The sequence below is a fragment of the Pelodiscus sinensis genome, chromosome 10, assembly GCF_049634645.1.
Source record: "Pelodiscus sinensis isolate JC-2024 chromosome 10, ASM4963464v1, whole genome shotgun sequence".
Taxonomy (NCBI): Eukaryota; Metazoa; Chordata; order Testudines; family Trionychidae; genus Pelodiscus; species Pelodiscus sinensis.
In genome coordinates, this window is record NC_134720.1 from 52541219 (window position 1) to 52562734 (window position 21516).

General features: G+C 50.8%; 1 protein-coding gene across 1 annotated transcript in view; it reads left to right on the plus strand.

Moving 5' to 3' along the window:
- Nucleotides 1-228: 228 nt before the first annotated feature.
- TPRG1 (tumor protein p63 regulated 1) overlaps nt 229-21516 on the plus strand; it is an 80274-nt gene continuing 58986 nt past the window's right edge. The window contains exon 1 of the mRNA XM_075938243.1: nt 229-708. Within this exon, the coding sequence (XP_075794358.1) occupies nt 604-708 (105 nt within the window). The 5' untranslated portion in view covers nt 229-603. The remainder of the gene's footprint in view (nt 709-21516) is intronic.

A 21516-nucleotide genomic window follows, 5' to 3' on the forward strand; every position in this document is an offset into this window, starting at 1 on the left:
TCATTCCCCCGGGCGCATTTTGAAATTGTTCTAATTTTTCAAAGCGGGGGGGAAAAATGAAAAAATTCTCTTGCAAATGGCATTGATTTGAGTGCAAAGTCATGGCAGCTGTTCTTGTCTTTGAGGAGAATGAAAGAGGAATTCCTGATTCCTTTTCGTTTCATGGGCGGTGGTGGGGGAGGAGTTTGACGCATTAAGAATGCAATGCCTTTTGGAAGCAGTTCTGACAGCCGCTTGCATGTGACGTGCGTGAGAATGAACAGTAATAGTAATAAAGCTCAGAACACAGTCTGTCTTTTATATTCACATTTGGGACTGTTGCAATAGTGATAACTGAGCATCGGTGCAGGGAAATCGATTTCAACACAGTGGGTGTGGTTAAAAACCTGAGCTTGTCAGTTTCAGGTCCTTTTTAAAGGCAGACTCTGCAAAATAGAATCTTAAAACCCTAGGGCGGGAAGAGATCTTAGGAGTCATCGAGTCCAGCCCCCTGCCCAAAGCAGGACCAACCCCAACTAACACATATACAGAATATATAACACAGCTATTCAAATAGCCACAATAATCTTAAAAAATACCCTCCTGAACTCTGTTCCGTTAAATATGAACATTTCAGGCTTAACCAACCACTTTTCTCTGCCTCTCTCTCCACAACAAACAAGCGCTCCAGCCTGGAGCCGGAAATTGCTCATCAAGAGAAGAGACCAGGTAAGAATAAGGTCGATGGCTTTTTTCTGAATAAAGCATTTGGTTCTAACGGGAACGTGTCATCTCCGGCACTATGCACAGGTAGAACGGCCATTCTGCTCCCTGGCACTCGTCAAACGGCTCTCGGGGCGTAGGTATTGGTTGGAGTAAGTGCATTTACCACACTGAGGCGGCTGCTGCTGGGAAAAGTGTCTTAAATAACTTAAAGACACAGGCTATTATGAGCATCAGCGTTATTGTTTTTTGAAGGGTCTTAGCCCTTGGGGAACCGAAGATACTTAATTCTATGTTGTATTTATAGAGTGCCGATCTGTCCTGATACCGCAGAGGTTTGACAATCAACCAAATACAGATAAGCCTTTAGCTGTCTGTCTCCTTTTAGCCTAGCTGGCTACCCTTATGGCTAGCTCAGGGCTGGGCAAGATGCGGCCCTCCTAACACTTTGATTTGGCCCCCAGACTGCATCTGGCTGCTTTCTATTTATCTCCTGCTGCTCATGCCACCGAATTTCCAGGCGATGGCTGAGGCAGCAGGATCCTATTTAAATGGCTCCCGGCTCCCTGTCGCACCCAGCAGGGGCCAAAGCCCTGAGCCCTTTAAATAGCCATAGTAATCCTGGGTGGCCATCAGGCAATGTGGTATCGGCACGGCTAGGAGCCACCCACCCTTTGTCGTGTCTTTAATTCAAAGCCTCCAGCCCTAGACAATTCTGATGGGAGGCTAGTCCCCAGCCCCGCCCCTTCCACTCAGGCCCTGCCCCTTTTGGGGTGGAGCCAGCCCATGACCATGTACCAAAATCTATGAAGGAGCCCCCCTGTGAAAGTTATTGCTCACCCCCAGGCTAGATTGTGCCGTTTGTGTCCAGCCCAGGTGGGAGGTGGAGGGACTTCACACCATCCTTTGAGGAAGCAAAATGCAGGACTATGTAGCACTTTAAAGACTAACAAGATGGTTTATTAGATGATGAGCTTTCGTGGGCCAGACCCACTTCCTCAGATCAAATAGTGGAAGAAAATAGTCACAACCACATATACCAAAGGATACAATTAAAAAAAATGAACACGTATGAAAAGGACAAATCACATTTCAGAACAGAAGGGGGATGCGGGAGGGGGGGAGGAAGGAAGGTAAGTGTCTGTGAGTTAATGATATTAGAGGTGGGGAAAGGTAGATGTCTGTGAGCTAATGGTATTAGAGGTGATAATTGGGGAAGCTATCTTGGTAATGGGTAAGGTAGTTGGGGTCTTTGTTCAGTCCCCCCGGAGAGTGTCGAATTTTAGCATGAATGACAGTTCAGAGGATTCCCTTTCAAGTGCAGATGTAAAAGGTCTTTGTAGCAGAATGCAGGTAGTTAAGTCATTGAGACAGTGTCCTTTCTGGTTGAAATGGCAAGAAATTGTTTTTTCTTTGTGATCCTGTCTAATATCTGTTTTGTGGGCATTGATCCTTTGGCGAAGTGTCTGAGACGTTTGTCCAATGTACATAGCAGACGGACACTTTCAGCACATGATAGCATAAATTATATTTCTGGATGCGAAGGAATATGTGTTCTTGATCTTATAACTCACTCGGTTAGGTCCAATAATGGTATCAGCAGAATGAATACGTGGACAAAGCTGGCAACGGGGTTTGTTGCAAGGGAAGGTACCAGGGTTGGTATTAGTGTGGTATGTTCTGTGGTTGTTGGTAAGAATCATCTTGAGGTTAGGTGGTTGTCTATAGGGGTATGTCTACACTACAGCGCTAATTCGAACTAACTTAGTTCAAATTAGTTAATTCGAACTAAGCTAATTCGAACTAACGCATCCAGACTAAAAAACTAGTTCGAATTAGCGTTTTGTGGACCCTTTGTGGACATTAAGTGGACCCTGAACCGGGGTTAAGGATGGCCGGAAGCAGTGCCGGCAGGGCATCAGATGAGGACTTAGAGCGTGGAGCTGCTGCCGAGGGCTAGCCGAGGGCTGTGCTTAAAGGGACCCGACCCCCACCCCGGACAGACAGTTCTCAGGGTTCCCCGCTTGCAAAGCAGTCCTGGCTTGGAGTGCCCTGAGTGCTCACATTGGGCATATCACAGCACTCGGCCATCAGCCCGGCTGCACTTGCCGCAGGCTGCCATCTGGGCAGAGGGGGCAATTGGGGGGGCTGCAGGAGAGCTTCCACCCCCAGAAGCCCGCAGAGCCAGCCCAGTCCTCCCCATCGGGGGCGCGTACCCCATTCCTCCCTCACCTCCTTCCACTTACCCTTCCCTAGCCCCCCTTCCTGATGTATAAAATAAAGAAAACGTGTGGTCAAAAATAGAATCTCTCTTTATTGAACAAAACTCAGGGAGACTGGGAAAAGGAGGTGGGAGAGGGGAAGAGAGAGGGTGGGAGAGGGGAAGGCAACTAAAATGATCAGAGGTTTGGAACAGGTCCCATATGAAGAGAGGCTAAAGAGACTGGGACTTCTCAGCTTAGAAAAGAGGAGACTGAGGGGGGATAGGATAGAGGTCTATAAAAGCATGAGTAGGGTGGAGAGGGTGCATAAAGAAAAGTTCTTCATTAGTTCCCATAAAGAAGGACTAGAGGACACCAAAGGAAAGGAATGGGTAACAGGCTTCAAACTAGTAACAGAAAGTTGTTCTTCACAAAGCAAAGAGACAACCTGTGGAACTCCTTGCTGCAGGAGGCTGTGAAGGCTACAACTAGAACAGAGTTTAAAGAGAAGTGAGATAAAGTCATGGAGGTTGGGTCCATGGAGTGGTATTAGCCAGGGAGTAGGAGTGGTGTCCCTGCCCAAAGTTTGTGGAAGGCTGGAGAGGGATGGCACGAGACAAATGGCTTGGTCACTGTCTTCGGTCCATCCCCTCCAGGGTCCCTAGGGTTGGCCGCTGTTGGCAGACAGGGTACAGGGCTAGATGGACCTTTGGTCTGACCCAGTACGGCCATTGTAAGCTCAGGGCTCAAGGTCGGGGGTCTCAGTGGACCACCTTGATTTTCATGCAAACCTGCTCCTGGGTGGCCAGGCTGGCAGCTCTCCTGCCCTAGACAGCCACTGTCCTGTGCCTAGTGTGGAGGTCGTGGACAAGGTCCACGATGTTCGCACTAGACCAGGAGGGTGCCCGCCTCTTGCGGTCCCGGGCAAGCTCCCGGGAGCCGCCAGCCTGGTCCTGGGAAGAGGGGGAGGTCTGGGGGGCATCGGGTGGGTGGCTCGATCCGTGCCAGGTGCAGGGTCTGCTGGCTGGGTGCTGGCAGGCTTGCACCTGGCACGGGCACCGTAGCCAGCCCGTGCCCCTTTAAGGGCTCCGGGGCCAGGAGGGGGGCAATAGAGTTTCCCTGGTGTTGGCCAGAGTGGCCACCAGGGAAAGCTGGGGAGGGCTAGCCTCCCACTAGTTCGAATTAAGGGGCTACACACCCCTTAATTCAAACTAGTAAGTTCAAACTAGGCTTAGTCCTTGTAAAATGAGGTTTACCTAGTTCGAACTAAGCGCTCCGCTAGTTCGAATTAACTTTGTAGTGTAGACATGTCCTAGGAGACTATGGGTTCATTTTTTTTAATTGTAACCTTTGGTATATGTGGTTGTGACTATTTTCTTCCACTATTTGATCTGAGGAAGTGGGTCTGGCCCACGCAAGCTCATCACCTAATAAACCATCTTGTTAGTCTTTAAAGTGCTACATTGTCCTGCATTTTGCTTCAGCTACACCAGACTAACACGGCTACATTTCTATTACCATCCTTTGAGGAGAGATGGTTCCCTCAGGATCATAGAATCACAGAATACTAGGACTGGAAGGGACCTCGAGAGGTCATTGAGTCCAGTCCCCTGCCCCCCGGCAGGACCAACTACTGTCTAGACCGTCCCTGATAGACATGTATCTAACCTGCTCTTCAATATCTCCAGAGATGGGGATTCCACGACCTCCCTGGGCAATTTATCCCAGTGTTTAACCACCCTGACAGTTAGGAACTTTTTCCTAATGTCCAGCCTCAACCTCCCTTGCTGCAGTTTAAGCCCATGGCTTCTTGTTCTGTCCTCAGAGGCCAAGGGGAACAAGTTTTCTCCCTCTTCCTTATGACACCCTTTTAGATACCTGGAAACGGCTCTCCTGTCTCCCCTCAGTCTTCTCTTTTCCAAACTAAATAAACCCAATTCTTTCAGCCTTCCTTCATAGGTCATGTTCTCTAGACCTTTAATCATTCTTGTTGCTCTTCTCTGGACCCTCTCCAATTTCTCCACATCTTTCTTGAAATGCGGTGCCCAGAACTGGACACAATACTCCAACTGAGGCCTAATCAGCGCAAAGTAGAGGATGGACGATTCCTCCCGAGAGTGCTTGGCCCACATGGGAAGCGTGAATTCTGCACCATGCATGAGGATGGCGGAGATGACGCCCCATAATCCAACCCCACTGGTAGTCATGGGAACGGTCCAGTGGTTCAGGAAGCCGCTGAGGATGAGCGCTGTTGGAGAGGAGGGAGGGGTTCTGGCCAATGGGAGACGGGGAAAGTCGGGGCCCGTGGCCACGGTGAGGTCTGTTGTTTTGGACTGTCTGTGCAGTGAGACGCAGCTGCTCCGGGGGCCAGACATCCGGCAACGCCAGCGAACAAGAGAGTGAGCTGAAATTGCCAGCAATGCTGGTGTCTCTGCCATACTCCAGAGGCCGGCTCCCAGCCCTGCAACTCTGTCATAGAGCGGCTCCATATTGCTCAGTGCCCAGGCATAAATCCCAGAGCAGGAAACCATGGGCTGAGGGCCACAGGGATAACCCATCCCTAAGAAACCAGCCAGCCTGGGGGCAGTGTCAGTGAACTTCAGGCAGTTGCTAGGGTCACGGCCGGAGTTTTGCAGTGGCTGCTGCCGCCCTGTTCTTGCCAAGATGGCACCTGTGTCTCAGGGGCTCTGATTCGAACCCCACGACTCCTGATTACAGCCAGGAGTCAAGTAGCAGTTTGCACGGACGGGGCCTTTGGTTCGGCTTCATGAGCCTGCAGCCCTTTCACCCTGACGAGCACGAAGGGAAGGGGAGAGGAGTAAACCAAGCGCTGCCTGCATTGCTCTCACTCCTGGAGGCAGGGGAAAGTGCCCTGCTAGGGTAAGAAACTTACAGGGGGATGCATCCCCACCAGCCCTGCAACAGAGTGTATCAACTCCGCACTGGGCCTGAAGGGGTTAATCTGGCTCACCTAGTTGAGGAGGCCCCGCCCACACAGCCCGACTGGGCATGCTCCAGCTGGAGGCTAGCTATATAAAGGCCTGTGACGGTGCTCAGTCAGGGCTCATGGCCACCGGGGAGGAAGCGTAGCTGGACCAAGCGGCAGTGGCCAGGCCAGGAGGAACTGCAGGGGAAGCCCCTGGACCGGAGCGCAGAGATGGAGAGGACAGCCTGCAGGAGACGGGTAGGAAGTAGTCCAGGGCGGGGAATTGCTCCCTGGGATGCCCTGCCGAACTAGCAGTGGGGCACTCCATGGCCGACAGGGCCCTGGGCTGGGACCTGCTGGAGAGGGAGGGCCTGGGTGCCCCTAGACCCGCCTCACCTACCCTACATGGGGAGCTTTGCCTAGCGTGGTGACTTGGTGGCCACTAGGCCGTACTGTGTATTGACTCTGGGGCTCCTAGGCCATGCTACTCTGAATGCAGGGGAATTGTATATTGACTCTTGGGCTACTGGGCCATATTCTGTATTGGCTCTGTGGCCGCTAGGCCCTGCTACCCTGACTGCAAGGGGAATTGTATATTGACTCTTGGGCTACTGGGCCATATTCTGTATTGGCTCTGTGGCCGCTAGGCCATGCTACCCTGACTGCAAGGGGAATTGTATATTGACTCTTGGGCTACTGGGCCATATTCTGTGTTGGCTCTGTGGCCGCTAGGCCATGCTACTCTGAATACAGGGGAATTGTATATTGACTCTTGGGCTACTGGGCCATATTCTGTATTGGCTCTGTGGCCGCTAGGCCATGCTACCCTGACTGCAAGAGGAATTGTATATTGACTCTTGGGCTACTGGGCCATATTCTGTATTGGCTCTGTGGCCGCTAGGCCATGCTACTCTGAATGCAGGGGAATTGTATATTGACTCTTGGGCTACTGGGCCATATTCTGTATTGGCTCTGTGGCCGCTAGGCCATGCTACCCTGACTGCAAGGGGAATTGTTTATTGACTCTTGGGCTACTGGGCCATATTCTGTATTGGCTCTGTGGCCGCTAGGCCATGCTACTCTGAATACAGGGGAATTGTATATTGACTCTTGGGCTACTGGGCCATATTCTGTATTGGCTCTGTGGCCGCTAGGCCATGCTACCCTGACTGCAAGAGGAATTGTATATTGACTCTTGGGCTACTGGGCCATATTCTGTATTGGCTCTGTGGCCGCTAGGCCATGCTACCCTGACTGCAAGGGGAATTGTTTATTGACTCTTGGGCTACTGGGCCATATTCTGTATTGGCTCTGTGGCCGCTAGGCCATGCAACCCTGACTGCAAGGGGAATTGTTTATTGACTCTTGGGCTACTGGGCCATATTCTGTATTGGCTCTGTGGCCACTAGGCCATGCTACCCTGAATGCAATTGTATAGACCCTTCAGCTGCTAGGCTGTCCTACTCTGACCCCTAGGGGAACTGTATTGACTCTGTGGCCACTAGGCCATACTGCCCCTCACAGAGAGGGAGGTGTATAAAATCTGTGGCTGTTAGGCCGTCCTATCCTGAGAGAGAGTTCAAGGGGCTGCAGAGGGCCTGTCACAGCCCTCACCGACGGGCAGGCAAGGCGCCCCACGGCAAACCCCCATTACATGGCGCCCCTACTGCAGAATCCATGGGGTGCTGGTCGGCTTTCCCTGGCAGCAGCACCTCGGAGCTCTCAGTGCTCACGGTCATGTCAGCCGGACTGGGGGCGACCAATGGCCTTTCCTCTGGTAACGCGTTGACCTTCGCCTGCAGGGGAAGGGGCAACCTCGTGTCGGCACAAGGACAGTCACAGTTGTGCTCACTGGTCAGTGTGTGTTGTACCTCCCTCCCTCGGGGGGGCAGAACCTGTTTCAGGTGGGGGGCCAGTGACCCACAGAAAAATCAGTCGGGGACCACACAGTGAGGGGGAAAAAGCCCCCAAACCCCTCACTGACTGAGGAGGAGAAAGATGCTCCCCATGTTCCCCTCACACACCAGAGCCCGGGGAGGGGGGCCAGGCTAGTAGATTTTGTGTGTTCCAGCCCTGTGGTGGGCAGCAGGGGGTTGACGCGCCAGCTGAGTGGGGAGGCCCTGAGTCTCGGGGGCCGGATCCAGTCAAGCTGGGGGCCGCATCCAGCCCCCGGGCCTGAGGTTCCCCACCCCTGCTTTATAGGATCCACGAGTCTGCATCTACAGCACCTGGTTCTGTCCCAGGGATGCCCAAGATGGCAGCCTGAGATCACCTTGATCCGGCCGCTGCCACTAGGGGGCAGGCTGCTCCGCACCCGTTGCTTATTCCTGTGCTGAACCCAGGCTGCGGAAGCCGCTGGTCCGGTTTACGTTGTTTGCCGGGGACTTAGTGCTGGTGGCAGAAAACGCCAGACTGACCATTTTGGAGCCACGTACAGCTGGAGCCACTCAGCTCCCTGGAAGGGAATTTAGTCTCCTGAGTCCACTAAGCCCTCGTTTATCCTTTTCCAGTCTATCCGCGCTCCCATCCCTGTGTCATGGGTAATTACATGGCCTGGCAGCTGCTGAGTTTGCCAGCTAGGAGGCCAGCAGGTGGTTAGGTCTGGTGGTGGGCTTTGGTACATGGGGGGGGGGGAGAGAGCATATGACCTACGAGGAGAGGCTGAGGGAGTTGGGTCTATTAGTCTGCAGAAGAGAAGAGCGAGGGGGGATTTGAGAGCAGCCTGCAACTCCCTGAAGGGGGGTTCCCAAGAGGCTGGAGAGAGGCTGTTCTCAGTAGTGACAGGTGGCAGAACGAGGAGCAATGGGCTCAAGTTGAGGTGGGAGAGGTCCGGATTAGATATTAGGAAAAACTATTTCCCTAGGCGGGTGGGGAAGCGCTGGGCTGGGTTCCCTAGGGAGGGGGTGGAGTCTCCATCCCTAGAGGTGTTTAAGTCCCATCTTGACAAAGCCCTGGCTGGGTTGATTTAATTGGGATTGGTCCTGACTTGGGCAGGGGGCTGGACTTGATGGCCTTCTAAGGTCTCTTCCAGCTCTATGTTCTATGATTCTTTCACGAAGGCCACCCAACACTAGTCACAGCAATGACTTACACTCGCCAGGGCTCTGGGCTGCATGAGCTAGGAATCGAAACGCGCCCTCACTTACCTGCCATCTCTGAGGGGGACAGTCTGTTGGATGCGCCCCCCTCTTGCAAGCATTGTTAGGTTCTTCTGCAGCATCCCCATGAAGCAAGAAGATGCATCGACTGGCTTGAGGAAACTCTGTTGGGGTATGTCTACACTACCACCCTAGTTCGAACTAGGGTGGTTAATGTAGGCAACCGAAGTTGCAAATGAAGCCCGGGATTTGAATTTCCCGGGCTTCATTTGCATCTTGCCGGGCGCCGCCATTTTTAAATCCCCGCTAGTTCGGACTCCGTGCCCGCGGCTAAACGCGGCACGGAGTAGGTAGTTCGGATTAGGCTTCCTATTCCGAACTACCAGTACACCTCGTTCCACAAGGAGTAACGGTAGTTTGGAATAGGAAGCCTAATCCGAACTACCTAGTCCATGCCGCGTGTAGCCGCGGGCACGGAGTCCGAATTAGCGGGGATTTAAAAATGGCGGCGCCCGGCAAGATGCAAATGAAGCCCGGGAAATTCAAATCCCAGGCTTCATTTGCAACTTCGGTTGCCTACATTAACCACCCTAGTTCGAACTAGGGTGGTAGTGTAGACATACCCTTGGAGGGTGAACTCCAGCAGATGCCCTGTCCTGGATGTTACAAAATGTCTCCATCACAAAGCGGCGTCTGCCAAGCAGCTGCGCGTTTCTGGCTTTAGTCAGGGTTCATGGGTTCAGCTGGACCCCAGAAATCATGAAGTCAAGGGGACCAAACCTGAGGAGCACTGCGCCCCTCTCCCCCAACCTCCAAAGCAGGGACAACCTCCAAAGCAGGGAGTGGACCTGATAGCATGGGAGGTGTCAGTGCGGGGGCAAGTGTGGACCAGGGTTATTTTCTGTCCCCTTGAGAGCCTGCTTTCTGCACGTGGCCAGGGTATGTGATGCAGGGCTGGGGCGAAGGGGGGTACTGGGGTCCGGGGAAGTGTCCTCCTCCTTTGCCAATCAAAAGCAAATCGAAGTAGAGTTGAGTATCTTGCATCCCTTGGCTTGGGAGGCAGCATCAAACGGTGTTATTTCTTTCATCCTTTTCTTTTCCTGGTCTGTTTTCTTTTCTTGTGACCCTTCCATACGTCACAGGAAGGATGAAAGGGGGCAAGGAGAGAGAACATTACTGCCATAAATAGGTCCTGGATAGGAACAAGTCAAAATGGAAAACCTCTGTCCTTGCTGGATGAGTCACTGCCACAGCCAGGGTTGTAACAAAACAACACAGAACAACAACAGAAAAGCATATGGAGCCTACTTAGCATTAGCACTCAGGCCCGGGGAAGGAAGTAAGAGCTCAGGGAGGAGATACTGGCATTTAGGAACCTCAGCAAGACTCTGAAGCCGAGACAGAGAGGCTAAGTGTATTCTCAGGGGGATTAGTGGAGCGCTGGCTGTTGTGTGCGGCTTGCTCAGTAGCAAAGCTAGTGTGAAATTATTTCAACAGCCACGGCAGGAGTTTGATGTCTCAGCGGATGCTGGCTCACAGTGAGAGCTGATTTGTCTCCCAGACCCATTATTCCTGGTACCTTCACGTATCTCTTCATCCGGTGAGCTGAGTAGGCATTTAGAGCAACATGGTGCAAGTTGAACCCTCTAGTCTGGCACTCTGCGGTCCGGCAAAATCTGTGGTCCAGCATGATTTCATTGAGCCAGATGTCCACTTGGCATGAGTGTGGCCAAGTTTCCCACTGTCCCATAAAGTTTGTTACAGCCCCCAGACTTGGGACCCACATACACACGACCTACAGAGAATCTCCATTACAGTTGTGGTTGTTCAAGCGCGCCCAGGCAAGCAAGAGTCTGGGATTCTGAGTCCAGGGGTGAGCACACTCTGGGGTGGGATCAATATTGGCAGTGCAAATGGCACTAGATAAGTTCCTTTTATTTCTGTGTACTTTGTTAATTGATGTTATTCACGGTTAATTGTTAAATCCTGTTTCTTGAAGTTAAGTAAAGGTTGTTCGTTCTAATGCAATCTATTAGATGTATGTTATTGGTGATTTGTAATTGTTGTTCTGGAGTTAGATCCAGTTTATTGCTGGAATAAGTTTATTCCTGGAGGTTCCCAAGGCTCACCAGTAAGTGTGTACAGGGCCAGCCAGGCGGAGGCACTGCCATTGTATATTCTTTATGAGCAAGAGATAGCAGCAAGGGGGTGGATAGGTTTTCCCCAACCAAACAACATCACCACTGGGGTACTCAAGATCTCCTTTTATGTCAAGACCATCAGGCGCCTAGGCACACCTGTGAGTGTGGCCTGCTCCCGAGTAACCCGGGGAGGAAAAAGGGGGTTACATTCGCTAACGCGCTGAAGTTGGCTCCTGTCCATCGCCCTGGGGGGAGAAGAGGAATAAAATCCCAGCTAGCTCCGAGTCAACCAAAGTGGCTTTTTTGGAGGCCGAGAGAATTCCGAAAAAGGCTTTTCCAACATTTGGTTCATCTACACAGGGCCAAATGTTGGAGAAAAAAACCTCTTTCGGAACATCCCTTCTTCCTCATAAAATGAGGCTTACAGGGATGCCGAAAAAATGTGTCTGCTTTTCCGAAAAGTAGGAGGGAAGGCCCAACAGCTGCACCAAAGGAAAAGAAAACTGAGATTTTTTTCAGGGGAACACATTGTGATGTCCTGAACTGCAAAACAAAACAGCTTTGAGGTGAACATCCAGTTCCAGATGGGGCCAGAGCTTTGCTTTCATAACATCCATGCTGCTTGGTTTGCTCCGCTGTGCTGAATCCGGGTCAGGCAGCAGCCCTGCCGCTAGCCAAGGGCAGAGGGAGCAGCTGTGGTGTGGGTTGCTCCTGGCCCAGCTCTGGTTACAGCTTGCCAGAGTTATTCCAGCAGCCCAAAGCGGTGGCTTGTCTCCTGCCTTCCTTCAAGATCTCTTTCCTGCCAGCGGGAGATGCAGCGCTGCTGGAAGGGACATCTAGCTTGAGGTGTTTCTTTCCCTGGTCTGTACAAAGGGCCTTGCGGTGATCACTTTAACCGGCGGGGAGGGGGAAGGTTCTGAAATGCTGCCCCAGCCTAGCACCACAGCTGATGCACACAAACAGAAAGCCAGCTCCAAGGAGCTGCAAACCCGGGTGCTACATCCGGGGTGAAACAGGAACCCATCCAAGCGCATTCATACTTGGGCAACCTAGAGCTTTGTGTCCTGTGTCCGGGTGAAAATATGGGACTTCTATACTGGAGCAAATTCCTCTCTGGTATCCTGCTTGTGCTGGTAACATACTTTGGACAAAAATGATGGAGTTTCCCTGCCCCTCTCTTCCCCTCACGTTGCTCCTGGCTGACTGACTGGAATACTGGGCATGATGATGGGTGCTTCCTTCCTGAGCCTTCTGGTGATGGATAATCTGAAGCATGAGGGTTGACAACCCTTCTCTTTGCTCTCATGATGGCAAAGATTATTATTATTATTGCCTGTAAGATGATCCAGATGAGTATTGGACATGGTGGCTTTCAGAGGCAGCGAACCCTGCAGAGAGTGTGTGTGTGTGTGTGTGTGTGTGTGTGTGTGTGTGTGGGGTCCCCTATGCTTAGGCAGAAGATGTAAAGGCCACATAACGATGCTAACTGTGCAAGTCTATCTCACCCAGATGTCAAAGGATTTCTTCCTGATCCCATGTGGCAATCAGCTTGTCTTCCCCCGTAGCCGGAGGATTGTGTTTTGGAAAATCACTTTTTTACCTTTGGTTTCGTTGGATTTGGAAATATATTTATTCTAATTATGATCGCATTGGTGCTCAGGGAGGGTGCTGGGCTGCTAATCCCAGAGAATGAAGGCCCCCGCACCACCACATCAAAAGCAACGGCAGTGGAATCTGTCCCTCCCCCACTCTGGAAGGGGGCAGGGCAGTTTGATCCCATGGCCCTGCCGGTCCTTGACTTCCCTGAGCTGTCTGCTGACAGAGGCCGGTCGGTACCCGTTGAACTGGGTGTGACGTCGTGGGGCTGCATTCGCTCTTGTAGCTACGATGTTCACTCTATTGTTTCATTCACTGTTTGCTTTGTCGTGCTGTGATTCTTTCTGTCCTGTGCTGCTGTGTTGTGTGTGTGTGTGTGTGTGTGTGGTGCCCAGCAAGGGATGCCTGAGGAGAGCTGTGTAGGGGATGGCCCAGGCCAGCCTGACACCTGAGCTAGGTGGAGGATTCAGCCAGGTGACCCTTTGCCTGGGAATCTGAACAAGGCCTGGAAGGCTGTGAGTGTGAGTTAGTTTTTGGCTGGCTTGGGGAAGAAGGGAGCCTAGCTGGCCAGGGGGGCAGGAACTCCAGCTGGATTGTACTGACGGCTCCTGGTTTCCGTAACAACAAATCGGGGCTACGCTGTGTCCCTGGGAACCCATAAACCTTCTGTTCTGCCTGCTGGCCGATGGGGGTGCAGGGCCTGGTGCCCCTCCCAAAAGTCCATGTCCCAGTGTCACTCAGCGTGGGATGTGGAACCCTCCTCCGCTTGAACTGAGGCCACTACACCACTTCATGCCCATCACTGGAGGAGCCTTTGGTCTCCACCAGCCCACGCTCGTTCCAAATCATGGCCCTAGAGGAGAACACGGCCAGGGTCTAGACAGAGCAGGGACTGTTCAAGTCCGCAATCCACCAAACACCTCGTCTATGAAGCTCCAGCGAAATTACAACCACTGACACACATTCTCCCAGACAACACCTTGCTCATCTTGCTTTGACACATCATTGCCAAGGAATATAATTTCCTAGGTGTACACTCCCCTCCTCTGACTGCAGTTACACAGTAGCTGTCAAGCGTGGCATTTGACAGCCCTGATATTGCTGGTTTGTATCTTCCGATGATTACAAGTCTGTCTAGGCTTCGTAATTTGGCTAACGACTCACAGCAGCTATTATTACCACTATTATGATTTCTCCCCGGCACACAAATCCCACGGCTACTTTCTCTTGGCATCCGCTCCCATCTTCTCTGGAAAGCCAAACATCTTTCTCCACAGTTCAGCCGTAGCCCCCCACGTTTGCTAACTTTACAGTCTCCCACGGCGTCTGTGTGCAGTGAACTGAGCTGTTACGACTAAATATAATTTGCAATCAAACTTCTGTTAACATGGAAATGTACCGGCTGGTCTCCTGCAGTGTGGATTCTCATTCTGTCTAGCATATGGCAGCATTAAATCCAGCCCAGGCGATGTCTCTCGTTACCATGTTGTCAATCCTGATGGCACGGAGAATCCTAAAACGAGCACACGAGAAACGTATTTTGGGAATCGGTTCCCCTGGCAGAAATTGACAGATTCTTTGTGCTTTGAAAGGAGCTAGCTCTGTCAGCTGTCTGAGGTGGGGTCATGAAACCGATTTGAACACTGATGCAAAAGCCTCGTGCGTCCTGAGACAGGGACTGCATAGGGACAAGGGGAGGAAGAAAGTGAACTATGAAAGTGAATTAATTATTAACGAGTTAAAAAGCTGGAAGCTGCTGTCCTCTCTGTGAGGCTTCATTGAGGAGTTCTTGGCCTACTCCAGGGCGCAGAGCCACTATTTACAGAGAGTCTGGAAATAATATAGGTTTAAAAAGGAAGAAATGCATCTGAGTAGGCAGAGGGCTTTTATCCAGTAAGCAGATGATATGAATGTCATTCCAGCTGTTACCAAAATCCCTTCCTTCCCATTGTCTTGGGAGCTGTTTTGTTGTTCATTTTGCATTCTTAGCATTGTTGAGAAATTTCACCTGTTTACTCACTCTCTGCTCTGATGGGCGTGCTCCGCTCTCCTCTCTGGAGCTCTCAGGGATTTCAGCCTTAGAAAAAGAGCTGGATCGTGTGAGATGAGCCCAGAATACAAGCTCCCCATCTGACCTGTCCCAACACGCCTCTGGAATATGAGGGACACTGACATATGGCACTGAGCATTGCAAGGCAGCCCGGTGTGATGGGTGGCTCCCTTTTGAGATGCCACCTGACGTGTTGAGATACCTCTAAGCCCCTGTGTTCCGCCAGCAAGGGCCCGCTTTTACCTGCCTTGCGGAGCTAGGCTCTTCCACCTCTTCCAGCACACGTCTCAGTGCGGAACGATACAGATGCTGAGATCAGCCCTGGGAAGAATCTGCTTAAAGGATTTGCCCAAGCACTCAAGAGCCCACCTGCCATGGAGTGCAGACCCCAAGTGATATGACATTTGCTCCCTCCCGGAATGTGCAGGAGAGTCGGCCTCTTCTCCCTGCCCCAGGTATGAACGGTACAAACTGGGTTAAGAAGTAAGTTTAACTACAAAAAGGTGACTGTTAAGCAGTTCTAAAGGACAGCCAACAGAACAGTGCAGATTACTGAGCAAATAAAACAAATATCCAAGTTAAGCTTAACATACTTGAGAAGACAGTTACCGAATGTCATTTCTTACCCTACATGCAACCTGCTTAAAAGTGCAAAGTTTCTGTCACTTAGAGTTCCAGTTGTATCTCAGACTGGACCACTGGCTCACTATGGACTCCCCCATTGCTTTCCCTTAAGGTGTCTGTAGCTGTCTTTCTTTTTGGACAGGCAGGCGATGGAGTCAAGTCCCATTTTCCTCTCCCTCAGCTTTAAATAAAATTTATATGAGACAGGAATCTTTTGTTTCCCAATATTGATCTCCCCCGTCTTTTAGTGGACAATTACTAGAAGTTCAAAATGGTGTTTGCTACCGGGTGACAGGACCATCTAACCTAGCTATGAGCCAAGACGCCTCTCAGGAAGGGGAGACATAAGAACGGCCGTACTGGGTCAGACCAAAGGTCCATCTAGCCCAGTATCCTGTCTGCCGACAGTGGCCAGCACCAGGTGCCCCAGAGAGGGTGGACCGAAGACAATGATCAAGCGATTTGTCTCCTGCCATCCCTCTCCAGCCTCTGACAAACAGAGGCCAGGGACACCATTTTATCCCCTGGCTAATAGCCTTTTATGGACCTAATTCATATCTCCACAGTCTTGTTGTTCCTCTCCAATGGCTCATCAAGGCTGATGGTTTGTTGTCCTGTTGTCTCCCAAATACACACCTACTTGCAATTGTTACATCACCCATATTCCTAACTTTCGATACAGAAATGATACGTGCATACTACTTGGATAGTCACATTCAGTAAACATCACCGTTCCAATGACACCTCACAGGACCCATCTTGCGTAAAATACATCTTATATATTCATATAACAATATTTCTCTGACGAGTATGGGGTGGAATATCACACCATGTTCCTCAATGCTGTGTGAAAAGCTGTAGCTCTACTCATCTGCTCTCCTATATCGGAACTGTAAGTCGTCTTTGGTTTCCTGGGGCTCAGGGAATGCTGGGGCATCTGAGGGGAGGTGGAGGGATGGGTTATAACCTCTCACCTGTGTAAGGTGGGGCTGGGTGGGGCACAGGGAACACTGGAGTGTCTGAGGGGAGGTGGGAGATGGGTTATAATCTCTCACCTGTGTAAGGTGGGGCTGGGTGGGGCACAGGGAATGCTGGGGTGTCTGAAGGGAGGTGGGTTATAATCTCTCACCTGTGTAAGGTGGGCAGGGTGGGGCACAGGGAATGCTGGGGTGTCTATGGGGAGGTGGGGGATGGGTTATAACCTCCCACCTGTGTAAGGTTTCCCCTTTGGAGACCTCTGCAGTGGAGTTTTGGCCCCTGTGACAATGAGAGGTTTGTGTCTAGTGGGCCCCAATTCAGAAAAGTATCCTTCAACGTGGGTTTAAGTATTAATGATGTTAACAGGCTTTAAACACGAGCCTAAAGTTATGCATGTGTGTTGTGACTATCTTGGCTGACCCGTGTGCTTACATAATTTCCTGATTTGGAGCATTAGCCGACTTTATTGAGAACCTCTATAAGATGAGGGTGGGTTTCTCCTTTTTGCTTTTCTCCTTTTGCAACGTGAGGCTAGCCCTTGGTGGTCAGAGACAGTCTGAGGGATGAGACAGCAGAGTGCAGTTAATAGCCATATAACTGTCTACAGCCGCCCCCTTCTTTTTTTGAGAGGTGACAAGTCATTTGCCTCAGTCGCATCCAGCCCAGGTCTGTTCCAGTTACTTGTTTCTCTGATGATCATCCACATGTTGATGTAAGAAAAAAAAATACATTGGAATAACTGTGGTTTTGCAGAGGAAATAACTGAAGGGAGAACATTTGAAAAGAGGAGCATTTAAAAAAGCAGCATTCTCTTCGCTGTTCATTTCTATCTGCAGGGTGGGTTGTCTGAGAGCTTTATCTTTGCACGGACCTCAGCCGCCTGCCTCGGTGGGGTAGGAAGGACAAAAGCAGCACCTCCGCGATTCCAATCGCAGACTGCATGGGTGCTGCAGATGCTTGATGTGGACTTATCGGCCGACCCCAGCCCCCACTTTTTGCTGACTCGGCCTGGCAAAGTCCAGGGTAGATGCCTGGGATTTCTGCCATGCTAGGCCTTCCGCCTAGCCGGGGGTGTTTAGCTTCTCCAGCTGCGTGTGTCTGTCCCCCACGGGACACATCTGAAAGAGCCCCTGGTTACGTGTCGCCCTTATGTGGGCACCTCTCAGAGTGGAGGCTCTAGGACAGAGCTGCTGCTGGTACGTCGGCCTTTTCCTTCAACCTGATGACTCTGGTTTTGACTGAGCAGAGTCTACAACATCCCAATAGAACCGTTTGCCACCATGAATTCAGGGTCCTGCCCTGTTCTCAGGGACCCAGCATTGCCTGCTTGCCACTCGGCTGAGCATGCTCTGACTGACGGTGGAGGTTGGGCTGGTCCAAACCCCGCCCGTGGAAAGCCAAGCGCCCAGCCCTACATGAATCACAGTAGAGTGTGTTTACTTGTCGTTCCTGGGCTAATCCCACAAGGCTTGGCGGCTGTGATGGGCCAAGCAGCCGGCAGTCCTGATCCCGCTTTGAGTACTGCACTTGATAGCTTTTGGGGATCTGGAAAGTATTTGAAGGTGTTTGCCCAGTCCTAGCGGAGGAGCTACTAATTGGAACCCTTTCATCTGAGTCTCAGCGCGGAGGCCAAGAGGTGAATGAGGTAAGAAGAATGAATTCTCACTCCTGGGAGTGGTTTCCGGAGGACAGTGACTTTGGGGGAACACTCCCGCTCCTGCAGTCCATGCTGGGCCTGTCCTCTTGGGAAGAAAAGTTCATTGGCATCTGGCGCTGCCAGCCCCGCTTCTTTCGCTAGCACAGATGTAACTGAAAACGTAGAAAGAGAGGAATAAAAATCCTGACTCTCACCCGCTTGCATTAAAACACGATGCAATGGGAAATGAAGAGGCAGGTCTAGAGGAAGTGGATTGAAGGCCAGGAATTTCAAGTCAGGGCATTCCAAAGAGCCAATGAATTTGGAAAGGGGAAGTTAGATGTCCATTCCTGGAGAAACGGAACCAGATGATAGATAATGACATTGCCAAGGATGAACAGCACTGTTTAGGGCAAAGGGCTGGGGCTTCTGCCTCATGTAATACCATGAAGGAAAACCACTAAGGGTACATCTACACAGCAGGGTTATTTCAGAGTAACGAACGTTATTTCGAAATAACAAATGCTCATCTAGACAGCATGCTGTTATTTCAAAATAATTTCAAGATGGAGGACTTCTTGCTCTGATTTCTATAGCCCTCATTTCAGGAGGAGTAAGGGAAGTCCAAGGAAGAAGGTTCTTCCTTCGACCTCCTGCTGTGTAGACAGTGCCAAAAGCCAAATTAGGCTATTTCAACTTCAGCTACCCAATTGATGTAGATGAAGTTGCGTACCTTAGTTTGACTTTTGCCCTGCAGTGTAGACATACCGTTATGGTCCAGAGCGCACTCCTCTCTGTGGAAATACCTCCACTAACATCAGTGGGCTTTGGTTGAGACTGTAGGGGTATGTCTAGATTACATGCCTCTGCCAACAGAGGCATGTAAAATAGGCTACCCGACATAGTCAATGAAGCAGGGATTTAAATATCCCCGGCTTCATTAAAATAAAAATAGCCGCCACGCTGTGCCGGCTCCGCTGATCATCGGCACAGCGCGCGAGTCAAGGTGCAGATCATTCGACAAGGGAAGCCTTTGTTGACCACTCCTGTAAACCTCGTTTCACGAGGCATGAGACAGTGGTCGACAAAGGCTTCCCTTGTCAACCGATCCGCGTTTTGACTTGTGCACTGTGCCAACGATCAGCGGAGCTGGCACAGCGCGGCGGCCATTTTTATTTTAATGAAGCCGGGGATATTTAAATCCTCGCTTCATTGACTGTGTTGGGTAGCCTATTTTACATGCCTCTGTTGGCCGAGGCATGTAATCTAGATGTACCCTAGGAGACTACATCACTGATTCCCCAAACCAACACATTTCAAAGGAATTCATAATAATGCCTGAAAAGGCAGAGTGAAAGGAAGAGGATATGTTCATTCATGTCTGATAGGACTCCCCTAAAGCACTGGTTATTCTGGGAATAAATATTTAAGATCACAGGAGCTAAGTATCCAGCAGATACCTTCCCTGGAAGTCCAGAATAGAATGAATATAATGCCCCCTCACACAAAATGCCACTTGACCTTCTATCTTTCGGTGTTGACTAGATGCTCTATGGCTGGATTTGGAAGAAGGAATCCCTTCATTTGGAAGTTTCTTCCTAGCTCTCTAGAATCCGAGACACGAGGAGTGGAGAATTTTTGGACAGACAAAGAGCAAGATCTGACTTTCTATATACAACCGAGCTTCTGTTTACAGAATATGAAGGAAAGGACATCTCCATCTTTGCAGGTGGAGAAGGCTACAAAGTGGAGAAGGCTACATCTTCCATTGTGAGCTGATCTTCAGTACACGGATATATCAGCTAAGAACATAAGAGTGGCTGTAGTGGGTCAGACCAAAGGCCCATCCAGCCCCGTGTCCTGTCTGCCAACGGTGGCCAATGCCAGGTGCCCCAGAGGGAGTGAACAGAACAGGGAATCATCCAGCGGTCCCTCTCCGGTCACCCATTCCCAGCCTCCAAAAAACACCAGCTAAGGACCCCATTCCTATCCAGCCTGGCTAATCAGCATTGCTGGACCTAACCTCTGTGAGTTTATCTAGTTCTAACTACTCAAGACAGAAGTACAGGTCAAACCTCTAAAATCCACAGGATATTGCAGGATCATGAATATTGCTGGACCAGAGAGCCCCAGCTGGCCAGGTACAGGGGCTGGGCTGGCAGTGAGGAGGACTGTTGGGGTGGGTGGCAGGGAGCACAACCGAGGCTGGTGGCCAGGGGCATAGCCTGGAACAGCACAGCAGGAGGCGCACCCTGGCCTGAAGCAGTGGGGCCGGAAGCTGGGAGTGCAGCCCTGTCCAGGGCTGGCGCGGTGGGGAGTGCTGGAGGCAGTGGGGCTGATGGCAGGGAGCGCAGTCCTGGCTGGGGCTGGTAACAGAACCCAGTGGGTGGAGCCGGCACCGAGGGGCAGGGCCAACAGCCAGAAGGGGAGCCTTGACTAACTCCATGGTGCAGGACCGCTCACGTCCCGAAGGTACTAGATTAGAGAGGTCTCTTGTATTGTCTGGTTCTGCAACTTCTATTACAGCCCCCAGGAAAGACAAAACAGGCCTATGCTCTTGAGAGCCAGCTTCGTTCTTAAAGTGAGGGCTCCCTCATTCTTCCTGTCATTCATTTTCCACATTTGGAAAAGGGGTGAACATCAGAAGCAACAATGAACAGGCCTGAGTTGCCATCCCCTCTAACTACCTGGATACTTTGGGGGCTACTATAAACTGGGTGCATAACTGGTTGGATAACCCTCCTCAGAGAGTAGTTATCAATGTTTCACAATCATGCTGGAAGGGCATAACAAGCAGGGTCCCTCTGGGATCAGTTTTGGGTCTGGTTCTGTTCAATAGCTTCATCAACGATTTAGATATTGGCATAGAGTTACCAAGCTGGGAGGGGTTGCAAGTGCTTTGGAGGAAGAGTCACCATTTAAAATGATCTGGATAAGTTGTAGAAGTGATCTGGGGTAAATAGGATGAAGTTCAATAAGGACCAATGCAAAGTGCTGCATGCATACAGAATGGGAAGTGACTATCGAGGAAGGAGCACTGCAGAAAAGGATCTAGAGACCACAGTGGACCACAAGCTAAATATGAGTCAACGGTGTGACGCTGTTGCAAAAAAAGCCAACATGATTCTGGGCTGCAGGAACAGGAGTGTTGTGAGCAAGACACGAGAAGTCATTCTTCCGCTCTACTCTGTGCTGATTGGGCCTCTGTTGGAGCCTTGTGTCCAGTTCTGGGCACCACATTTCAGGAAAGATGTGGAGAAATTGGGGAAGATCCAGAGAAGAGCAACACCAATGATTAAAGGTCTAGAGAACATGAGTTATGAGGGAAGACTGAAAGAATTGGGCTTGTTTAGGTTAGAGAAAAAAAAAAAAAGACTGAGCCGGGGACAGGATAGTATCTTTCAACTCCCTAAAAGGGTGTCACAAGGAAGAGTGAGAAAAGTTGTTCTCTTTGGCCTCTAAGGATAGGACAAGAAGCAATGGGCTTAAATTGCAGCAAGAGAGGTTGAGGTTGGACATTAGGAGAAATTTCCTACGTCAGGGTGGTTAAACACTGGAACAAAT